The 18,715-nt window shown below is 35.8% G+C and overlaps 1 protein-coding gene across 1 annotated transcript in view; it reads left to right on the forward strand.

Annotated features, from left to right (window-relative positions):
- TYR (tyrosinase) overlaps positions 1 to 13,208 on the forward strand; it is a 39,426-nt gene extending 26,218 nt beyond the window's left edge. The window contains exons 4-5 of the mRNA XM_049640669.1: positions 3,892 to 4,133; positions 12,694 to 13,208. Coding sequence (XP_049496626.1) covers positions 3,892 to 4,133; positions 12,694 to 12,923 — 472 coding nt within the window. The 3' untranslated portion in view covers positions 12,924 to 13,208. The remainder of the gene's footprint in view (positions 1 to 3,891; positions 4,134 to 12,693) is intronic.
- The last annotated feature ends 5,507 nt before the right edge of the window (positions 13,209 to 18,715 follow it).

Genomic DNA, 18,715 nt, shown 5'->3' on the forward strand with positions numbered 1-18,715 from the left:
GTCCGTTACTTGTCTTGTTACAGCCCTTAATATATTATTCATAACTATTTAAATTCCCTATGTGATAATTCCAATACCTATCTCATATCTCAGTTAGGGTTTACTTTGCTTTGATTGCTTTGTCTCTTTAGGTTGTTATTTTCTTGCCTTTTGGCATGCTGTAATTTTTTATTGAAAGTCAGATATATTTTATTGAGTGATAGGAACTGAGGTAGACAGGCCTTTAATGTAAGGATTTATGTTAATCTGGCAAGGAGTCGGGCTGTGTTTAACTGTAGCTGTAGGTGCTGGAGGCTTTAAATTTCCATAGGTCTTCGTTCTTGTCCTCACTCTTGAGTTTGGGCTTTCCTGTATACTATTCCTCAGATACTGTCTGCCTTGTAGCTCTTTAAGCTGTAATCTCTGTCATGATACTGGAGCTCTGTTGATTCATGGTAAAGTATTAAGGTGGGAGCATAGGTTGTGTTCTAAAATATTGTGATTAAATCAATCTTTTACTTGGCCAGTGTCTTGGAGCTGTGACCTTCATGAGTGTTTCTCCAATGGTATAGCTTTTCTTTCCCTGTTTCCTGTTTCTTTGGTTACAGCATTCCCAATTTATTCCTTGAAACCCTGGCCAATGTAGCCTATGTTTTATTTCCCCTTAAATGAGACAGAAAAGCTGGAATCCCCTTCCTCTAGCTGGGATAGGCCTTTGGTCATCACTTCTTCTGAATTAAACAGGTTTGTTATGGAGAAGGCTGAGGGCTTATTTCATAATGGTACTTCTCTGCAGTCATCTATGCAGCTTTGGGGTGACAGTTTGTCCAGTGACTTCATTCTCTCATGGCCCAAGAAAATTTGTGGATTTTCCACTTGTCTAGCTTTTTCTTGCTAGACAAGAGGATGGGAGTGTCCAGGGTTTTTACATGTCAGACTTGAAACCAGAAATCTCATGTTACCTTTATACATAAAACATATCCTTTCTTGTTTGTATCCATGATCATCTGTACCTTTTCTTAATTCTAGAAAACTGTCTAGATATAGTTGATATAAATCTTTGGTAGGAAGATAAGGTCTTCTGAAAATGGCAGTGTGATTATCTAACCTAAGCATCAGAATTCCAATGTGAGTCATTTTAGACATGGTTTGATGAAATTAACTGAAGATGAGTACCACCGATGAAGAATCTAATCGAGATTAATACCTTCATTTTAAAAGGTTGATAAGGTGGGTGAGCACATTAATGGTTTTATCCATTAAATCTTTTGGTGCTAAGAATTGATGTCCTTGTCCTACCTAGTGAAGAATTTTTATTTCTCGGCAGGAAAAAAAAAAGATTATTTATAAGCTGAACTACAGTAGTAATTTTTCTCAATTAACGAAAGGCACAATTTTTGCCTCAAGCCCTTATCTGGTAGTTCATTGGATATTGGGCTCTTTTGCAATCAAAGTTTAATAGGGATGGGGGAGAGATTAATTGGATCAAAAAGCCTCCTTCTCATTAAAAAAAAAATAGATTTGCCAGTTGAAAAGCAGGTAAACATTGTGTAAGCGTGTTTAAATATTGTTTAAACATTAAATATTGCTTAATACAAATAAAATACCTTTTAAAATGTTATAATACAATTCTCTTTTTTGTTAAAATATATATGTACATATATGCACATTTTATAAACTAGATACAACAAATATGAAGCAATTATATGAATTTTTTTCTCCTCTCATTTTTGCCCATTTATGTTTTCTGAATTGTAAATAATGAATAAGTAATGCTTTCATGCAAGGAAAAAACTGCAGAATTTAAAACAAAAAAAAGCTGATTCATAAAACTTTAGGTCTTGAATAGAATTTGGGCCTTATTCGTTAAGCCAATTCCAAATTTCTTTAGTTGAGAAGGCACACACAGAAAAGCCAATCTTCCCATATCTTCTCCTTTTTCATTCCTGCTGGTCAGAATCATAACCTTTCTTAAAAAGACCCAGCTCAAATGTACATGGCTTTGGCATTTCTGTTATAGTATGTCTCAGGTCTCTCGCTAATTGTAAAGTTCTTCCAGTATAAAGTTAATAATGAGGAGGAGGGAGAAGAGGAAGAAGGGGATGAGGATGATGATGGTTTCCACTTACCATTTGTTAAGCAATTCAATGTACATCTTACTTATGTTATACTAATTAATCCATAAATATTATTCCCATTTCACAGATGAAGAAAAGGAAAATCAAACAAATTAAGAAACTTTTACAAATTTCCCTTGTCATAACCCATGGGACTCAGTTTTTTATGTAGGCTCTTGCTGCTCCAAACTTTGACTCATAATAAATACTGAATAAACTTATTTAGTAGTTGAGCTATTTAGAGATCATTTGGTATTTGTGGACCAGATTTTCAGTATTTATCAGTAACCTGCTGGTCCCTTGGTTAATTCACAATTAAAAGCCAACTTTAACCACAACTAGCATTTGAAGTCCAGATACTCTAAACAAATAGAACTATTTTCCAGTGTGGAAAAAATGAACTGCCATTCTGCATCATTGTTTTCTTCTTTATTTCCTTTTTTTTTTTTCAATTTTTGTTTGAAGCATTATCGCTTTCCTTTTTAGACACCATCGCCAGGACAATGCACTAACTTTTTATCTCCTGGCACAAGTTTTATAGCTAAGTAACAATAGCTTAGTTATTTAGTACTTCCATAAATATTATCCCATTGGATAATCCCTTTGGAAATAGGGCAAATATTACTGCTTTCATTTAAGGACGAAGAGGCTAGATCTCCAAGAACTTTAGTGATTTGCTTAGAGATATACAGCTTTTAAAACACAGAGCTAGGCCTTAAGGGGAGTTCTCTGACTTTAGGTCTTGTGTCCTTCCCTCTATTATATAGCCTGATAATACAAAGCCATTCTCTTTGTCACACTTTTAATCATACACTATAAATTCTTCCATAGGTTAAGTTTCTACTTTGTTCTTAATCTTTTTAATCTCTTAATTGTTTATCTTTTGTTCTGTCATAATTTTTAATTGCACACAAGAGACTAACTCTGGTTGATTTAAACAGAAAAAGAATTTGCTAAGAAGATATTGGATAGCTCAGGAAATCATGGAGAAGCAGGTTCAGAAATGAGTGGGAACAAGGGAAGAGGGGAGTAGCAGCCAAGAGTTCTGCTAAAACCATGCTATAGAACACAGGATATTCCTTTCCTGGTACTTCTGGTCTTATAATCCCTAAAAATTAGATGTTGTTATCACAATTGTCTTCCCACTACCAGAATAATTTGTCATTGTCCTTGCTAGTGACAAGATAGTATGTCACTATCTTCTGTTTCAAAGTCTTGGATGAATGTATGATTGAGTATGAATCATGTGGTCATACTCTAGCTTAAGAGGAAGATGGAAAGCCAAGTCCAGGTATTTTTAGTCTTCATTATGGGAGGTAAGCTCTTTCTCACCCCAAGTCTCATTGAGCATATACTTCGCCAAACAGAACAAGATGGTTGAAATAATTGAAAGTCCCCTGCCATGACCAAAAAACAAAAAGCAAAAAACAAACAAACAAAAAAACAAATTTTAGTACTGATTCCAACTTAGTTTTATGTGTTCTTTCTTTAGGCTAACTTTCTTTGAAACAAGAAACATATTTAATTTACAACTCTGATTCAGTTGTCATTCAACCAATAATTACCCTTGTTCTGCAGCATTCTGAAAGGTCTAAACTTGTCATGTAAAGTTCACTTACCTAAGAAATTCCCTTTCCATAGTTACCCTCTCATATTTCTTTCAAGTGAGTGAGCTTCATCAGGGGCTGACAGAATGAACTAGTGCTTTCCAAAATATTTTCAAAGCATAAAAAATATATTTGGCATCCTTCCATGTCTTGGAATTTTAAGATATGCCTGGTTATTTTACTTTAAGAATTATAAATATTTCTCTTATAAACATGTTTCTGAGTCTGAATAATCCTTTCCTCTACAGTATTTTTGAACAATGGCTCCGAAGGCACCATCCCCTTCAAGAAGTTTATCCAGAAGCCAATGCACCCATTGGACACAACCGGGAGTCCTACATGGTTCCTTTTATACCTCTATACAGAAATGGTGATTTCTTTGTTTCATCCAGAGATCTGGGCTATGACTATAGCAACCTACAAGATTCAGGTAAAGTTTAATTTCTTTCATATGAAATGATGAATCTTGTGTGACCAATATCTTTTGAGAGACTATATAACCTTTTGTTTTTACAATGCTATCCCCAAAGCCTTTAAATTGGGAAAGCATACTACAAACCTTAATTTATCACTAATTTATTATTACATGAACTAAGTTGCAAGGATCTTTAAATTCACATCTATTCTGCTTAATATAGGGCATTTTGCATATGGCAGCCATGGAAAGGACATTACAATTAAAATCAGAAAGGAAAAAGAGGGTTTAAGACATGACTCTATCAGCTGACTGTAAGGTGACCTTGGAAATTTTTCTTCACGCTATGAATCTCAGTTTTTTAACCTGAAATATTGGGGTCAGAATACTTCAAAGAGATATTGTGATAATTAAATGAATATGATGTATTAAAGAGTCCAGTGTGGTGTGACAAAAGATAAATGTCTTGTAGTTTTAGGGAAGCATGGGCATCTCTGTTGGTTCAGTGTCTGTCTCTTGATTTTGGCTCAGGTCATGATTTCATGGTCGTGGCATCAAGCCCTGTACTGATCTATGCTCAGCTCGGAGCCTGCTTGGGATATTCTCTCTCTCTCTCTCTCTCTCTCTCTCTCTCTCTCTCTCCCTCCCTCCCCGGCCCCTCTGCCCTTCCCCTGCTTGCACACACACTCTTTCTCTCCTTCCAAAATAATAAATAAGTAAATAAATAAATTTTAAAAATTACCAACAAAACTTGTGGATGTTTTAATTTTAAGCCTAATTAATAATAACAATAATAATAAGAAGAACAACAATAAGAGAAAGAAGAAGAAGGAGGATTAGGAGGAAGAAGAGGAGGAGGAAAGTCAGGAGGAGGAAAAAGAAGAAGAATGATTAAAATGATAATTTCTATGACCATGATTAAGCTAATAATATAAAACTCTAAGATGATAATTATATTTGGGCTTTAAATAATCTTCCTGAGTAGAAATATCAATATCTTCCTAATAAATGTGGTACAGGTAACAATGTCTTCCCCCACCCAAGAACCCACTACATGCAGATCTCGCACATGTGTTACTAATCAATCATACATTAGGGTTAGTATTAGTATCTCTAGTAATAGGTGATCCCACTGATACTGTGAGAGTTTAAATGACTTTCCCAATATCATACACCAATATTTGGAGGAGGCAGATTTCAATACTGTAAGGCCCTCTCTTCATTTCACTACACAATGCTTCTACTCTAACACAGGAGTATCAACATCCAAAAACAGTAGAAAAACAAAACAAAACAAAACAAAACAAAACAAAAAACAATAACATATGGCTTGTGAGTAAGAGGTATTCAATAAGCAGTGATGTTTCATTATATTCATTGATAATTCATAAAAATTATAATTCATAAAAACAAGTAAATTAAACATATTAATGACATTTACCAACTTCCTACCTCTTGTGCTAGATTCTAAGGACATAAAGGACTGACATAGTTCCAAACTTCAAGGAGCTCTAAATTCAATGTGGAAGTCAGGCAATTGTGCAAGAAAGTACAAAACATCAGTCTGTGTTAAGTGCAGCAAAAAAGTCATAAACAAAATCCAACAGAGGAGCACAGAGGAGAAAGCAATGACTTCTGAATAACTCAAGCTATTGAGTTGAATAACTCCCTGAATAACTCAAGGAGAAAGACAAGACCTTGAAGGATGAACAGGGCAGAGAATACTATAAATGAAGATAATAACAAGAAAAATAGAGGTGGAGAATGTACAGTTTATTTACAGAATGCTAAATTCTCCTATTTGAGTAGTATAGGCAATGGAAAATTACCCTGAGGAAAGAAATGAAATCATTTAATAATAGCTAACACATACTGAGTATTTTTTATGTGCCAGAAACTCTTTTAGGTGTGCTGTGTGCATTATTTAAACTTCATAACTAGCCTATGAATTAGGTACTATTATTTCTTTTTTCCTATTCAGATGAGAAAACAGAAGCCTAAAGAATATAAATAACTTGTCCAAGGCCATCTAGCTAGTATGTGGCATAGAAGAACCACAATTTAGGGCTACCAGGAGAACCTATATTTTATCAACATTTACCTGCCCTTTGGGGATCACTAGTTGAACAAATATGGCTTTGATTAACCTGTTTTGATTTATCTGAAAATCACAGGCAATGGAAGGAATACTAAAATGGCTGGCTTTGGAAATCAGTTATTTCAAAACCTTAAGATCACTGAGAATGGGAAATTTTGCAAAGAGCAGAGATGTGGTAAGGGGAGGGCTTTCTGCAAGTCAAAAAAAAAAAAAAGACAGTCTCAAGTAACATGTTTTCCCTTCCATCTATAAACACCCCACCATACATAAAGAAAGAACCGTATTTGTAATGGCTTTTCAAATATTCACCACTTAGCATTTTATGATTTCCATTTCCAAAACATGCCATATTCTTTCATGGGCTCATGCTTTTAAACATGCTGTTCTCTCTGGCTAAATTTTGATCCTGTTTATCAATTTGTCAAACTCTCAGATATTAAATCATTTTATGCATATATGTAGTCATGTTTAATCATTCCTTTATTAGCGTTACATGGTAATTTTTTATGTATGAATCTTTCCCCACTCCACCTTGACCTTGTACTCTACAAGATTAGAATTGATATCTCTCAAGCTTCTCTAGTTTAAATATCAAATGATATCTGGTTATTGGGGTGAAATCAATGAATCAATTTGAGTACAAGTGATATTGGTCATGAAAGATAATATCTCTTAACCAATATAAGTAAAGCTTGCTAGAAAAATGTCAGCCCTCTTAATACTCAGGTCATTTTTAGACATGTATTTTTAACATATTTCAAGCCTTTGATCACACTAGGTATTTTCTAGGTGGTGTTTTTGATTTATTTATTATTTCTACATACATTCAATAACTACTTTGAACAAAGCATGTTCTTACATACGATGGATACAGTTGTAAACAACATAGTCTCTACCTTTATGGAGTCTACATACTAATGGAAGACCTTAAACAATTACTTACCTAATGACTTATTTATTTGGAGATATACCTATGTCTAGGGGTCAATGAAGCGATATTTCAGAGGATATCGGCATGAAAGGGAGAAGTGATTAGTTGAAAAGAGGGGGGTCTTGATTGCAGATGTTGGCCATAGTGCTAAAATAACAGAAGCCATTGATAAATTTTAAACAGATTGTCTTGAGTTTTTTAAAGATTACTGTTACTGCAGTATGTAGGGCATTTTGTAGCAGTTGCAAAGCACATTCAGGGAAGGTGGTGAAGATGCTATTACAAGAGTCCAAGAGGTAGGTAGGTTGGCAGAAAACATGAAAGAATTTGATATTATTTTGAATTTATAAAATGTACAGAACTTGGAAAATGATTCCAAGGTGATACTCATGGATTCATATGAATCATAGGAGGTGAGAAAGAAGGAGATGTTAGGGATGCCTTTAAGCTTTCTGGCCTGTGAATATGATGCATGGTAATACTGTCACTGAGACAGTATCAGTAAGAGCGAGGCCAGACATGGTGGGAATCTCATGTTTGCATTTGTTATACAGTGAAATGGGATGATAGGAGACATCAGTGTAAATATGTCTTTGGGGCAGTTGGTTGGCCTTGAAACTCAGAAGACATTCTGGGGGCACCTGGGTGGCTCAGTTGGTTAAGTGTCCTACTTCAACTCAGGTCATGATCTCATTGTTCATGGGTTCAGGCCCCGCGTCGCACTCTGTGCTGGCAGCTGGGAGCCGGAGACTGCTTTGGATTCTGTGTGTCTCTCTCTCTTCCCCTCCCCTGCTCAATGCTGTCTCTCAAAGACGAATAAATGAAAGAAAGAAAGAAAGAAAGAAAGAAAGAAAGAAAGAAAAGAAAAGAAAGAGATAGTAATAGGATATAGGTTACAGACATCAGCAGGTAAATTATTATCTCTGCTAATCTGCACAATCTTATGTAGTAGTGATTTTTATTTTGTTTTGCAAGTAAATTGAGAACAGAAAGATAAAGTGGCAAATTCTAAGTCATCAAGCAACTAAGTGGCTGATACTGAATCCCAAACTAATTTTCTCCCCCATTATGCCACACTAGACAGGGTCCTCTTTAGTCCCTATATGTCTTGTATATTATGTTCCATCTCATTGTTCCTTCTCTGTAGTCCAAATGAGTACTTTTTACTGAAAAGCCAACAAAATCTATCAGAGGAGAGAAGGGAGAGGGGGCTCAAAAAGTCACATTAGGGGATTTAGCTATTTATTATTTATTTCTACTTAAATATTAAAAAAAATAAAGTTGATTTGAGATGTTGTATCTGTTTAGGGTACTTTCCATACAGCTATGGATATATACCATTAATTTTAGAAAAGTTTGGCTTTAAAATCAACAATAGCAACTGCCTGTTTTCTAGTTTATGAATTATTCTATTGCTTCTGTTGTACATTCAAGGAGTTTAAAATTTATTCTTATTTATTGCTAAACTTTAGGCCTACTAAAAAAATTTTTTAAAAACTGCTTCATGTAATTTAGTTCAAGAAGTTTATTATTCATCATTCAAGTACTCATGTTTGTAATTACTTAAGTGTTTTCTGTAAAAGGCAGCTGAGGTCTGGCATTTGTCAAACATTTTCTCTTATAACCGAATTTAGTGATGCTTTTAAAAATTGAGCAGCAGGTGATTTTGTTTGCATGCATAACTGATTAAAAGGCAAGAACAAAAAGCTTTGTCAATAAAAGGCTGTGTCCTTAATGCTGTTGGAAAATGCGATCCTGCTTTCTGTATGATACTGCTCTATCGAGAGCTGCCTTATCCCAATATATCCCAAAAGACCTTAACATTTGAGGTTAAAAATGAGAGGAGGAGACACAATGACGGTAACTAGAGTGTCCCATTCTGCAGCTGAGATTTGATAATGGGGCTTCTATCACTCACAAATGTGTTCAGTAGCCATGCTTGCCTATGTGTATACATCAGTGCATACTGTTCCTTTTTTCCTGGGATGGCATGCCATCATGTGCCATCATGATGGCTTGCATCACATGCAGCACATGCATGATAGTCTTCTGGGAGGCCACCCTTGACTCCCCAGACAGATATGAGCTCTTTCCACCATGATTCCATTGTATCTTTTGGTTACTTCCATCATTACAACATCACTCTTGAAATAATTTATTTACTTGCTACTCTCCTCTTCCAGTTATGGTTTCCTTCAGGCCAGGGATTCTACTTGTTTATCTTTTAACTTACAGTGCTAAGACCACCACTTGGCATGTAATGTGTCTCAATGAATATTTGCTGTATGAATGAATGAATGAATGAATAGAAGAATGAAAGATAAAACAAGACATAATACTTGCCTCTCAAGAACTTATGATTAAGCCTGAAAATACATATAATACATATAAATAATTACAACACATAGACAATGGTGCCAAGTGTCACAAGTGAACAAAGAAAGAAATAGTCTGAGAATCCAAAAGAGAGCTGACTTGAATCAGTAATCAAAGCAGTTTTGAGAGAGAAAGCTCTTATTAGAAGCTGGTTCAACTGAAATATTGTTGAAATTATTATGGAATAACAACAATCATTAACAGTTATAAATTTCTTTCTATGTGCTAGGCATTTTACCAAGGGCTAATTTAGGTAGCCAAAGATAGAACAATTATGATATAAAAAATAATTTAAAGGTGTACTCTTTGGGTTCCAAAGAAAGTAGCTGAGAAAGAAAGTCTGAATTTTAGTTTAGAGCCATTGAGAAATACGAAGAGTGTTTCAAAGAAGTCCATTGGTAGCAGTAAAAATTGAGACCACTTAGAGTGAACTGAAGTAGAGAAATTTTAAGAGAGGCTGAAGAGCAGCACAAAGAAATAGTACTTTAAAATTGTGACTTGAGCTGAGCCTGAAATAGAGGAAATCATATTTATTATGGAATCTCTATGTACCCTGCATTTTGCTAGACATTTTAAACATACTTTATATATTGAAGTGACTACTAGCAATATAAGCCAGGCATTTGGAGTCCCATTTTCAAAATAATTTTAAATATATTGAAAACAGTAACTTTTTGATATTTCTTTTTAATTTTAGCTTTTTTGCTTTCATTGCTTAGATTTAAATGTCAAAGTTCTAAATATTTTATATAATGTATTTGGTAATGTTTATCCTTTGTAAGTTGTTGTCCCTTCCTGATGAAGAGAAACTCTAAATTGCAACACTGTTCAAATTAGGCTTAATGAGTTCTAGGAATTTTAGAGGTAACTTAGTGACAGCTGGCAAAAAGATGGTGTCAAGGACAGAAGGAGAAATGGACAGGGTTTTAATCCTATTAAATAAAAAAGAACATTCCTATTTTAACCATTCTGAACATTCTGAATCATTTTAAATTTTATTTCATGTTGCTACCCATGATTTCCAAGATATGTTATTAAATAAACATTCCTTTTCTCATTGGTTTGTGAATCTCATTTTTATTATACATGGAGTTTACATATACATAAAACCTTGGTTTGCGAGCATAATTCATTCTGGAAACACGCTTGTCATCCAAAGCACTTGTATATCAAAGTGCATTTCAAGAACCATTGGCTCAGTTGTGATCATAGGACATTCAGCATCACATAGTCATATTGTAAGATATCACTCATTTATCAAGTGAAAATTTATTACAAATGTTTGCTCATCTTGCAGAACACTAGCAGAACAAGTTACTCATAATAGAAGGTTTTACTATAGTTGCAATTCCAAAATTTCCTAAGGTTTCTACTCCATCTTTTATTGTAGTGGACATATAATTAACTTTTTTAAATAATCAGGACTTTCAAAAATGCAAATGGCATAAACTCCATAGGAATGAGATTAGATTAAAAAATAAAGGTATTTTTTGGTTTAAAAAAATCCAAGGAGGGATGAACACTCAAACTCTGGGAAAGGCAGAAATGCAGCTGAGACTGAGGAAGAGCAGGAACCAGGGAACTAAAAGCCCTAAAGACTCTCTGTCTCTCTGTCCCTTTGTCCCTCTCACTGTCTCTCCCATTCTCTCTCATCTCTATTTCTTGGAGTGCGTTCATCCTGTCTTCTACAGGTTGAGAAGTCAGGCTGTCATCAGTTCCCAAGACACCTGGCAACTGCAGCACAGTAAATTCTGAGAAGTGATTCTGATTGGCCCATCTTGAATCAGTGGTCTACCATGTACCAATCAACTATGACCAAGGAAAGAGTTTTCAAAGAATGTTATAGCTCCTGCATCAGTGAGGGTGGGAAGGTAGGGATTGAGAGCAGATGCAGGTTCAAAGACCTATGGCTTAAATAAGTTACTTTATTTATTGCTCAAATAGCATTTTTGGTGTGTTGTTGAACATCAGCTCCATAATTCCAGGGTCTGGAGCTCTTCTTTCTTGTTTCCACAAGACCTAGGGCTTAATCTGGACCACATGGTCCATGATGGCTCATCAACACACTATCTGCATTACCACTAAGCAAAAAGAAAAAAGGAAAAAGGAAAAGATACATTTTTTTTCCTTTTAAGGAAAATGCCCCAAAGTTACATATATTGTTTTCGCACAAGACTTGAGTCACATAGACATCATTTGCTTCAAGGTAAGCCCAAGATGCACTCTCTTCTTTGTATACAAAATGAATAGGAATATCTTAGAGTCTCTTATAAATAGTGATAGGTATTTTTAAATCAACCAAAAGGATACAATAAATTATTAACTACAAGGGAAAAATAACATAAGGAAATGTAACCATTCCACTGTGAATATTATTTATATACTAAAACTAACGAAGGGGTGCCTGGGTGGCTCAGTCGGGTAAGCATACGACTTCAGCTCAGGTCATAATCTCACAGCTTGTGGGTTTAAGCCCCCTATTGGGCTCTGTGCTGACAGCTCAGAGCCTGGAGCCTGCTTGGGTTTCCATGTCTTCCTCTCTCTCTCTCTGCCCCTCCCCAACTTGCGCTATCTCTCTCTCTCTTTCTCTCTCTCTCTCTCTGTCTCAAAAATAAATAAAAATTAAAAAAATTAAAACTAATGAAAATCCAAGATGTGGATTTCACCCCAAATCATGATGTTATTGTGCCAAAAAGACTTAGGGAAGAAAAGGGGAGTTGTAAGATAACAAGAATCATTACTTCTCTATGAAGAACTCCAGATATAAACTTGATGAATTAAAAGATGGTAATATTTTCCTATTATTTTGAAATATGGAAGCAAATATCAGAATAAAGAACTAGAAATTACAATAGTTGACTTGGTTGTAGGCACTACATAAATTACAGATCAGTTGATTGATTGTTATCAATCAACTTTAAAACATTCCAGCAAGGTGGTATTATGTTCCTGCCTTCCTGATAAAGAAACGAAGGTTTAGGAGTATTAGGTGTGAATTTTCTGAGCTCTTATAGCCACTAAGTAGCAGAGCTGGCATTCAAACCCAAGTGTCTGACTCCACAGTACTCTGCAAGGATAATTAATGATAATGATGATGATGATGATGTTAATGATGATGCTGATGCTGATGATGACAACAGTAAAAACACTGGGATATCTTTCTGTTTCAGAACGGGACATTTTTCAAGATTACATTAAGCCCTTCTTGGAACAAGCAAGTCGGATCTGGCCATGGCTCATTGGGGCTGCTGTGGTAGGCTCTGTCCTCACGGCTGTGCTGGGAAGGCTCACTAGTCTATTGTGTCATCGTCGCAAAAGAAAGCAGCTCCGTGAAGAAAGACAGCCCCTCCTCATGGAAAAGGAGGATTACCACAGTTTGTTGTATCAGACTCATGTATAAAAAGCTTAGGCAATAGAGTAGGGCCAACAAGGCTGACCTCACTTTAACTCAAATGATGTTCAAGTCCCCAGGGGATGTTCCAAGAGCAGTCCCCGGTATTGGTTTGTGAAGACTTACCAGAATTGCCATCTAATACAAAAGGTACCCCTCCTCCAATTCAGGGAGAATACACCTGTGCTTGCCTCACTGCCTTTTGATCATCCCTTTGACAGTTTTCCTCAAACCCATATTTCTAACAAAAGGATGCCATTTGGTAATGAGTAACTGCTACTTGTATCTGAATGAAAGTGCTCTCATAAAAATGTGGGAATAATTTTGATTTTTCCTCCTGATTGTTTAATGAAATGTTTCTTTTTTATTGTTTTCTTTCTTTGATTTTAATAAAATGGTAACAAATTGACATAAACTGACTCCTTTGAGCTTGGGAAGTACATTTTTGTTTTCCTCAGAAAGCATGTTTCCTTTATATTTTACATTCTTGCTCCAAAATGTATTAGGAACTTCAAATAAACAACAACCTTTAGCTCTTTCCTTCCATAGTTCTGAATATGTGTTCGATGATTCACTGAAAATAAAGGCCCCACCCCTACAACAAATATGGCTAAGTTCCTGTCCCAAGATGTACTCATTAACTATGCTGATCATGGTGATAACCCTATTAAAAGCTTTTTTTTTATCTTCTAAGAAGAATTTTATTAGAGAATATTTAAAATGCTAGGAAACATTTGAAGTTTGAGAACCATTATGTGAATTGCCTGGCTGCAGTTCTAATAAAATAAGACTTGTTTCTCTTGGCTATTAAGACCCTAAATTAGGATATGCAGATAATCCTGCTGCTTGAATTTTTGGGTCTCACTGAATTTCTAAAAATAGTACAGTTGATACTACATTTCTATTATAGCTATGCATACATAGCATAAAAGACAAGGTCCAGCTGGTGGAAGTTACAGGGGACCATTTTGGTTCAATAAAAGGAAAAACTGTCCAGTATTCAGAGCTTTCCACAACCAAAAGGGACATCCTTAGGAAGTAATAAGTAGTTGTCACTATAGTTCTTCACATATACGCTGGATGGCTAATGCAACTTGAATTCTATAAAGAGAATTTAAGTATTAAGTTTATAGTAATACCTATTTAAATTGGCTCAGGACTCTCAATTCCCCATTCAGAAACAAGGTCAAGCATTCTCTATAAAAAGTCCCTGTGATTCTACCACAGTATTTCATATGTCACCAGATTCTAATTTCCACTCTCACTGGATATCCAAACTCATTTGCACTGTACTGATAACCTCCATCTCTTTGTTTCTCTTATGCCTAATTAACATTTGCTCAGCATTTTCAATATGACTTTGGTTTTACTACTTAATTTGCATTTCCCATCTCATCTCTGAACACTATCTTTCACTGTCTCTGGATGCCAAGCTTTAAAGACAGACGTGTCTAATTCAGGCTCCCAGAAAACTACCTGGTCCTGACACCTCAACCTGTACATGTCTGGGGGGAGCATTTGAAAGGAGACAAGCTTACCTGTATGGTACCTTTCAACTAAAATATTCTACAATTCCTAGAAGGTCTGAAGCATAGTGTTCAGATTGTTTATGAATGCATTTAAAAATGAGTGGACTGAAAACCTTGAGCTCTTAAAAATGCCTTTATCTAGGAAAAAAGCTGACCTAAAGTCAAGATCACATAACTTTAAATCATTACATTTTATTTAGTCCCAATTTGGATTTCAAAGAAAAGCAAGAAAACAGCCTATTATACACATTGACTTAATGATCTCGACTAATTTTCATTTAGAAATAGAAATTCACAATTATTGCTGAGGTAATGTCTTTGACTCTCAGAAATCACTAATAGTTAATAAACTCAGTTATACAGAGTAATATTATCTTCTAACTCCCACTGTTTAGACTTGTTGACTAGCTTGTCTAATTTCAGCTGCTTCATAGAGAAAAGTCAGGCAAGGGATACGGAACAGCATACTTACTACTTAGACACTGAGGGTCTGTGGGACTAGTGGGTAAATACAAGGGATTTTATCCTGAACTTGGTACATTACCAGAAAAAAAAAAAAAAAAAAACATTTAAAATAAATTAACAATGGCATCTGAGGACCAGATTCAATTTGGTTGGGAACTGGAACCAGTAAAACTAAGAACAAAAAGCGGGAAAAGAAATTTGGATAATGGTCTGCAGAAGATTGTGAGGAGGCAGTGACAGGGAATTTTGTTTGCCTTTTGTCTAATCCCAGAACACAAAGAAATTACTTAGGTAGGTTTCAGTTGAAGGCAAAAATTTTGGTCCAGGTGGTATTTTTAATCATTTTTACAAAGTACCTTGAATGAAAGTCCACCCTGGAAATTTTCATTGTTACTGACAGCGATCTGTACAAAATCATTCTTTTCTGTATCACAAGACAATTCCCTCCTCTACCACTGCATTTTAACATAGAACATCGTTCTGTTTCTCTACAGGAGCCACATATTTACTTGTGTGTCAGCAGCACCATATCACACAGTGATTCTCAGTCTGGTTTTCTCAATAAGGTTCCAAAATTACCTGACTAACACTTGAAGATACCTGGCAGGTTCATTAAATTCTAACCAACATTACATTCTGTGGCATTGTTTAAGAGTGTAGCTTTTCTAAATTGCTTCATTTCTGGCTCTGCTCTTTCACCATTGCCACATTACAAGTCACATTTTGTTACAAAGAAATAAGTAGCTGCCACTCTTTTTGTTCCTCTGTGTTTTATTTAAAAAAAAAAAGAGTATTTTTAGTAACCAACCTTTCCAACAAGTCAAATATATAATTCTCCACCTGTAGAAATAAATATGTGATGGGTACAAGTCATTTCAAGCAGTGTCTCTAGCAGGCTGACAACTGGCATTCATTGTGAATGTTTTAAATAGCCTTTTCCTTGTTTATATGGGCTTTGATTTGTAGGAGCAGTTTTCTTTGTCATCATAAAAAGGGCCTCTTTGGGGCCTCCTATTGTTAGCCTGTGCTATTTTGGAGGGCACATCAGGAGAACAAAGTTCCATGCTCCTTCTGATTAGACTCCTTCTGAAAGCTGCTGAAATGCAAGTAGAAGACGTTTTTTGTTTTTTGTTTTAACTTTATGTTGCTTATTTTCAAAAGCATTGGCTAGTTTGTACAATCATGAATATAAAATTGCCTATGGCAAACATGGGAGGTCTTCATGGCTTTCAAATCATTCAGCTTTTTAAAACTATATAGGAAGAATGCATTTCTTTGAAACAGAATCCTTATTAATACTCTGTACAGCCTGTGTTTATCTGTTTCATAAGTTCTTTTTTGTTTTTAATATTTATTTATTTGAGAGAGAGAGAGTGTGTGTGAGAGCTTGCGCGAGAAGGGGAGGGGCAGAGAGAGAATCTCAAGCAGTCTCCCTGCTGTCAGCACACAGACCAACATGGGGCTCAGGCTAGATGCCACTAACCAAACCTTGAGGTCATGACCTCAGTCAAAATTAAGATTCCTAGGCTTAACCGACTGAGTCACCCAGGCGTCCCCATAAATTCTTTTCTTAAACAAAATGTAAGAAGTCATTCTTACTGATGAGGGACCATAAGGCAAGCTGACAGGCTGCAAACACCCCATCCCACCCCCAGGTATGATATTCCTCAGGCACTCCTGGCTGCCCAAGAATAAAAGAAAGGGGAAAAACAAATGGTTAACTGATAGAGATCATAGTCCTGCAGGACCTGACTCTTCATCTATTTACAAGTATCTTAGTAAATCACAAGAAAAAGGCAATCTTATCAACAGCCTAATCTCGCAAAACGTAAACACTGTTTCTTGGAGCCTCAACATCACCCCTCTGTAGTGATGTGGGAAACAAGGCAGAAAGAAATGGCAGACAGAACTAGATTTCTTTATAATCTGCAGCCCACTGACAAATACTTGAGGCTCAGAGTAAAGCATTTCTCCAGGAACTCCCTACTGTCTTAATGCTAATGATTTGCTAGAGGGCAAACAACCTTAGCTTGACAATAGCTAGGCCTCCACTATCCTGGGAGTCTTCTTTAGTATATGAAAATCGCACTGGAAGCTTCCCCTGGACGTTACCTCCCCCAACTCCATAGCATATAACCAGTCTCTCCTCATGGTCTTGGGGCAACTCTTCCCGCCATGGGTCCTGTCCCAGTGCTTTCATCAAACCACCTATCTCCACCAAAAGATGTCTTCAAGAATTCTTTCTTGGTTGTTGGCTCCAGACACCACTATCACCCCCAAAAACCTCATCACTTATAACTTCATGTTAATATACCAATGCCTGTGTGTTTTATAACCATGATCGTAGTAATTTCTAATTTCTTATTTATTTATTTTTGAGAGCGAGTGCACGCGCAAGTAGAGGAGAGGCAGAGAGAGAGAGGGAGACACAGAATCCGAAGCAGGCTCCAGGCTCTGAGCTGTCAGCACAGAGCTCGACATGGGGGCTCGAACTCATAAACCTTGAGATCATGACCTGATCCAAAATCTGAAGCTTAATTGACTGAGCCACCCTGGCGCCTCTCTAATTCCTTATTTAAAGATAAGTAGCAAAGGTGTTGCAATCTAGTGAGTAGTTATGATGCTCCAAGAACTTCACTGAGCACTTCATATATGTGAACTCATTTATTCTTCATGTCATCAAAATGGGAATAAGTATTATTTGTGCTTTCAAATGAGGAAATGAACACTTAAATAGGAGACACACTTTACCTAGGCTTATATGTCTGTTCAGTAGTTTACATAATTTAGCTGGGATTTCAATCCAATTCCTCCTTCATAATGACAAATTTCATCGTTTTTTTATTTAATTATGTTGATGTGTTGTCACTTGCCAATTCCTCACTACTGGACACTTAGGTTTTATCTAGTTTTTATTTTTATTTTTTAATTAATTTTCTTAAATTCCAGTATAATTAATGTACAGTGCTGAATTAGTTTCAAGTGTACAATATGGTGATTCAGCCATTCTATGTTTTATCTAGTTTTTAAATTGTGTTTAGTGCCACATGGAATATTTGGGTGTATTTGGCATCTAATTTCTCTTAAATTATTTTCCAGGAGTTCAATCTCTGGATCAAAGCAAATGAACAATTTTATGGCTTTTCTAATGAATTGCCACACTGTTTTTGAAAAGGGTTGCACAGATTTAAAAATGCAGAGACAAAATGTAAAAATAAGAGATCAAAAGGAATGAAGAAGAAAATGAAGAGGTGAAGAATTTAAAAGAAGGAAGAGTTGCAATTCTCTTTGAGAGGAACTGAAGACCCTAATTGTCACTTGGGAGTATTGCTTCTTTTCATAAATCTTTGTAGAATTATAATGTCAATTCAATGGGCATTTTCTCTCACTAAAATTAAAAGAAAATTCAGACTGAAGCAATTTTAGAGAGATAGAGCATAACATGAATGTAAATTGCTCTCAAAATGAGATGTTTTCAGAAATGTGTTCATCTTAGCTAGGTAGAGGCGTGTGTGCCTCAAGCTATCATGCAGGGAAACACAACAACAACAACAACAACAAACCCCAGCAACACTAGAAATCCATCCTTGGAAGAATAAGCACAAGGCATCAAAACAGTCTGAATCAACACAGAGGCAGGGTCAGCTATTGGGATAGATAATTGCAAATATTTGCAAGAATAATTGCAAAGCATAGATGTGTTTGTGTGTGTGTGTGTGTGTGTGTGTGTGTGTGTGTAGAGAAAATAAGAGTGAAACAGAGAAAATAAAGACTAAAATTTTTCACCTCTCTCCGATATTAGAGAGA

The sequence above is a fragment of the Panthera uncia genome, chromosome D1 (genome assembly GCF_023721935.1).
Source record: "Panthera uncia isolate 11264 chromosome D1, Puncia_PCG_1.0, whole genome shotgun sequence".
Classification (NCBI taxonomy): domain Eukaryota; kingdom Metazoa; phylum Chordata; class Mammalia; order Carnivora; family Felidae; genus Panthera; species Panthera uncia.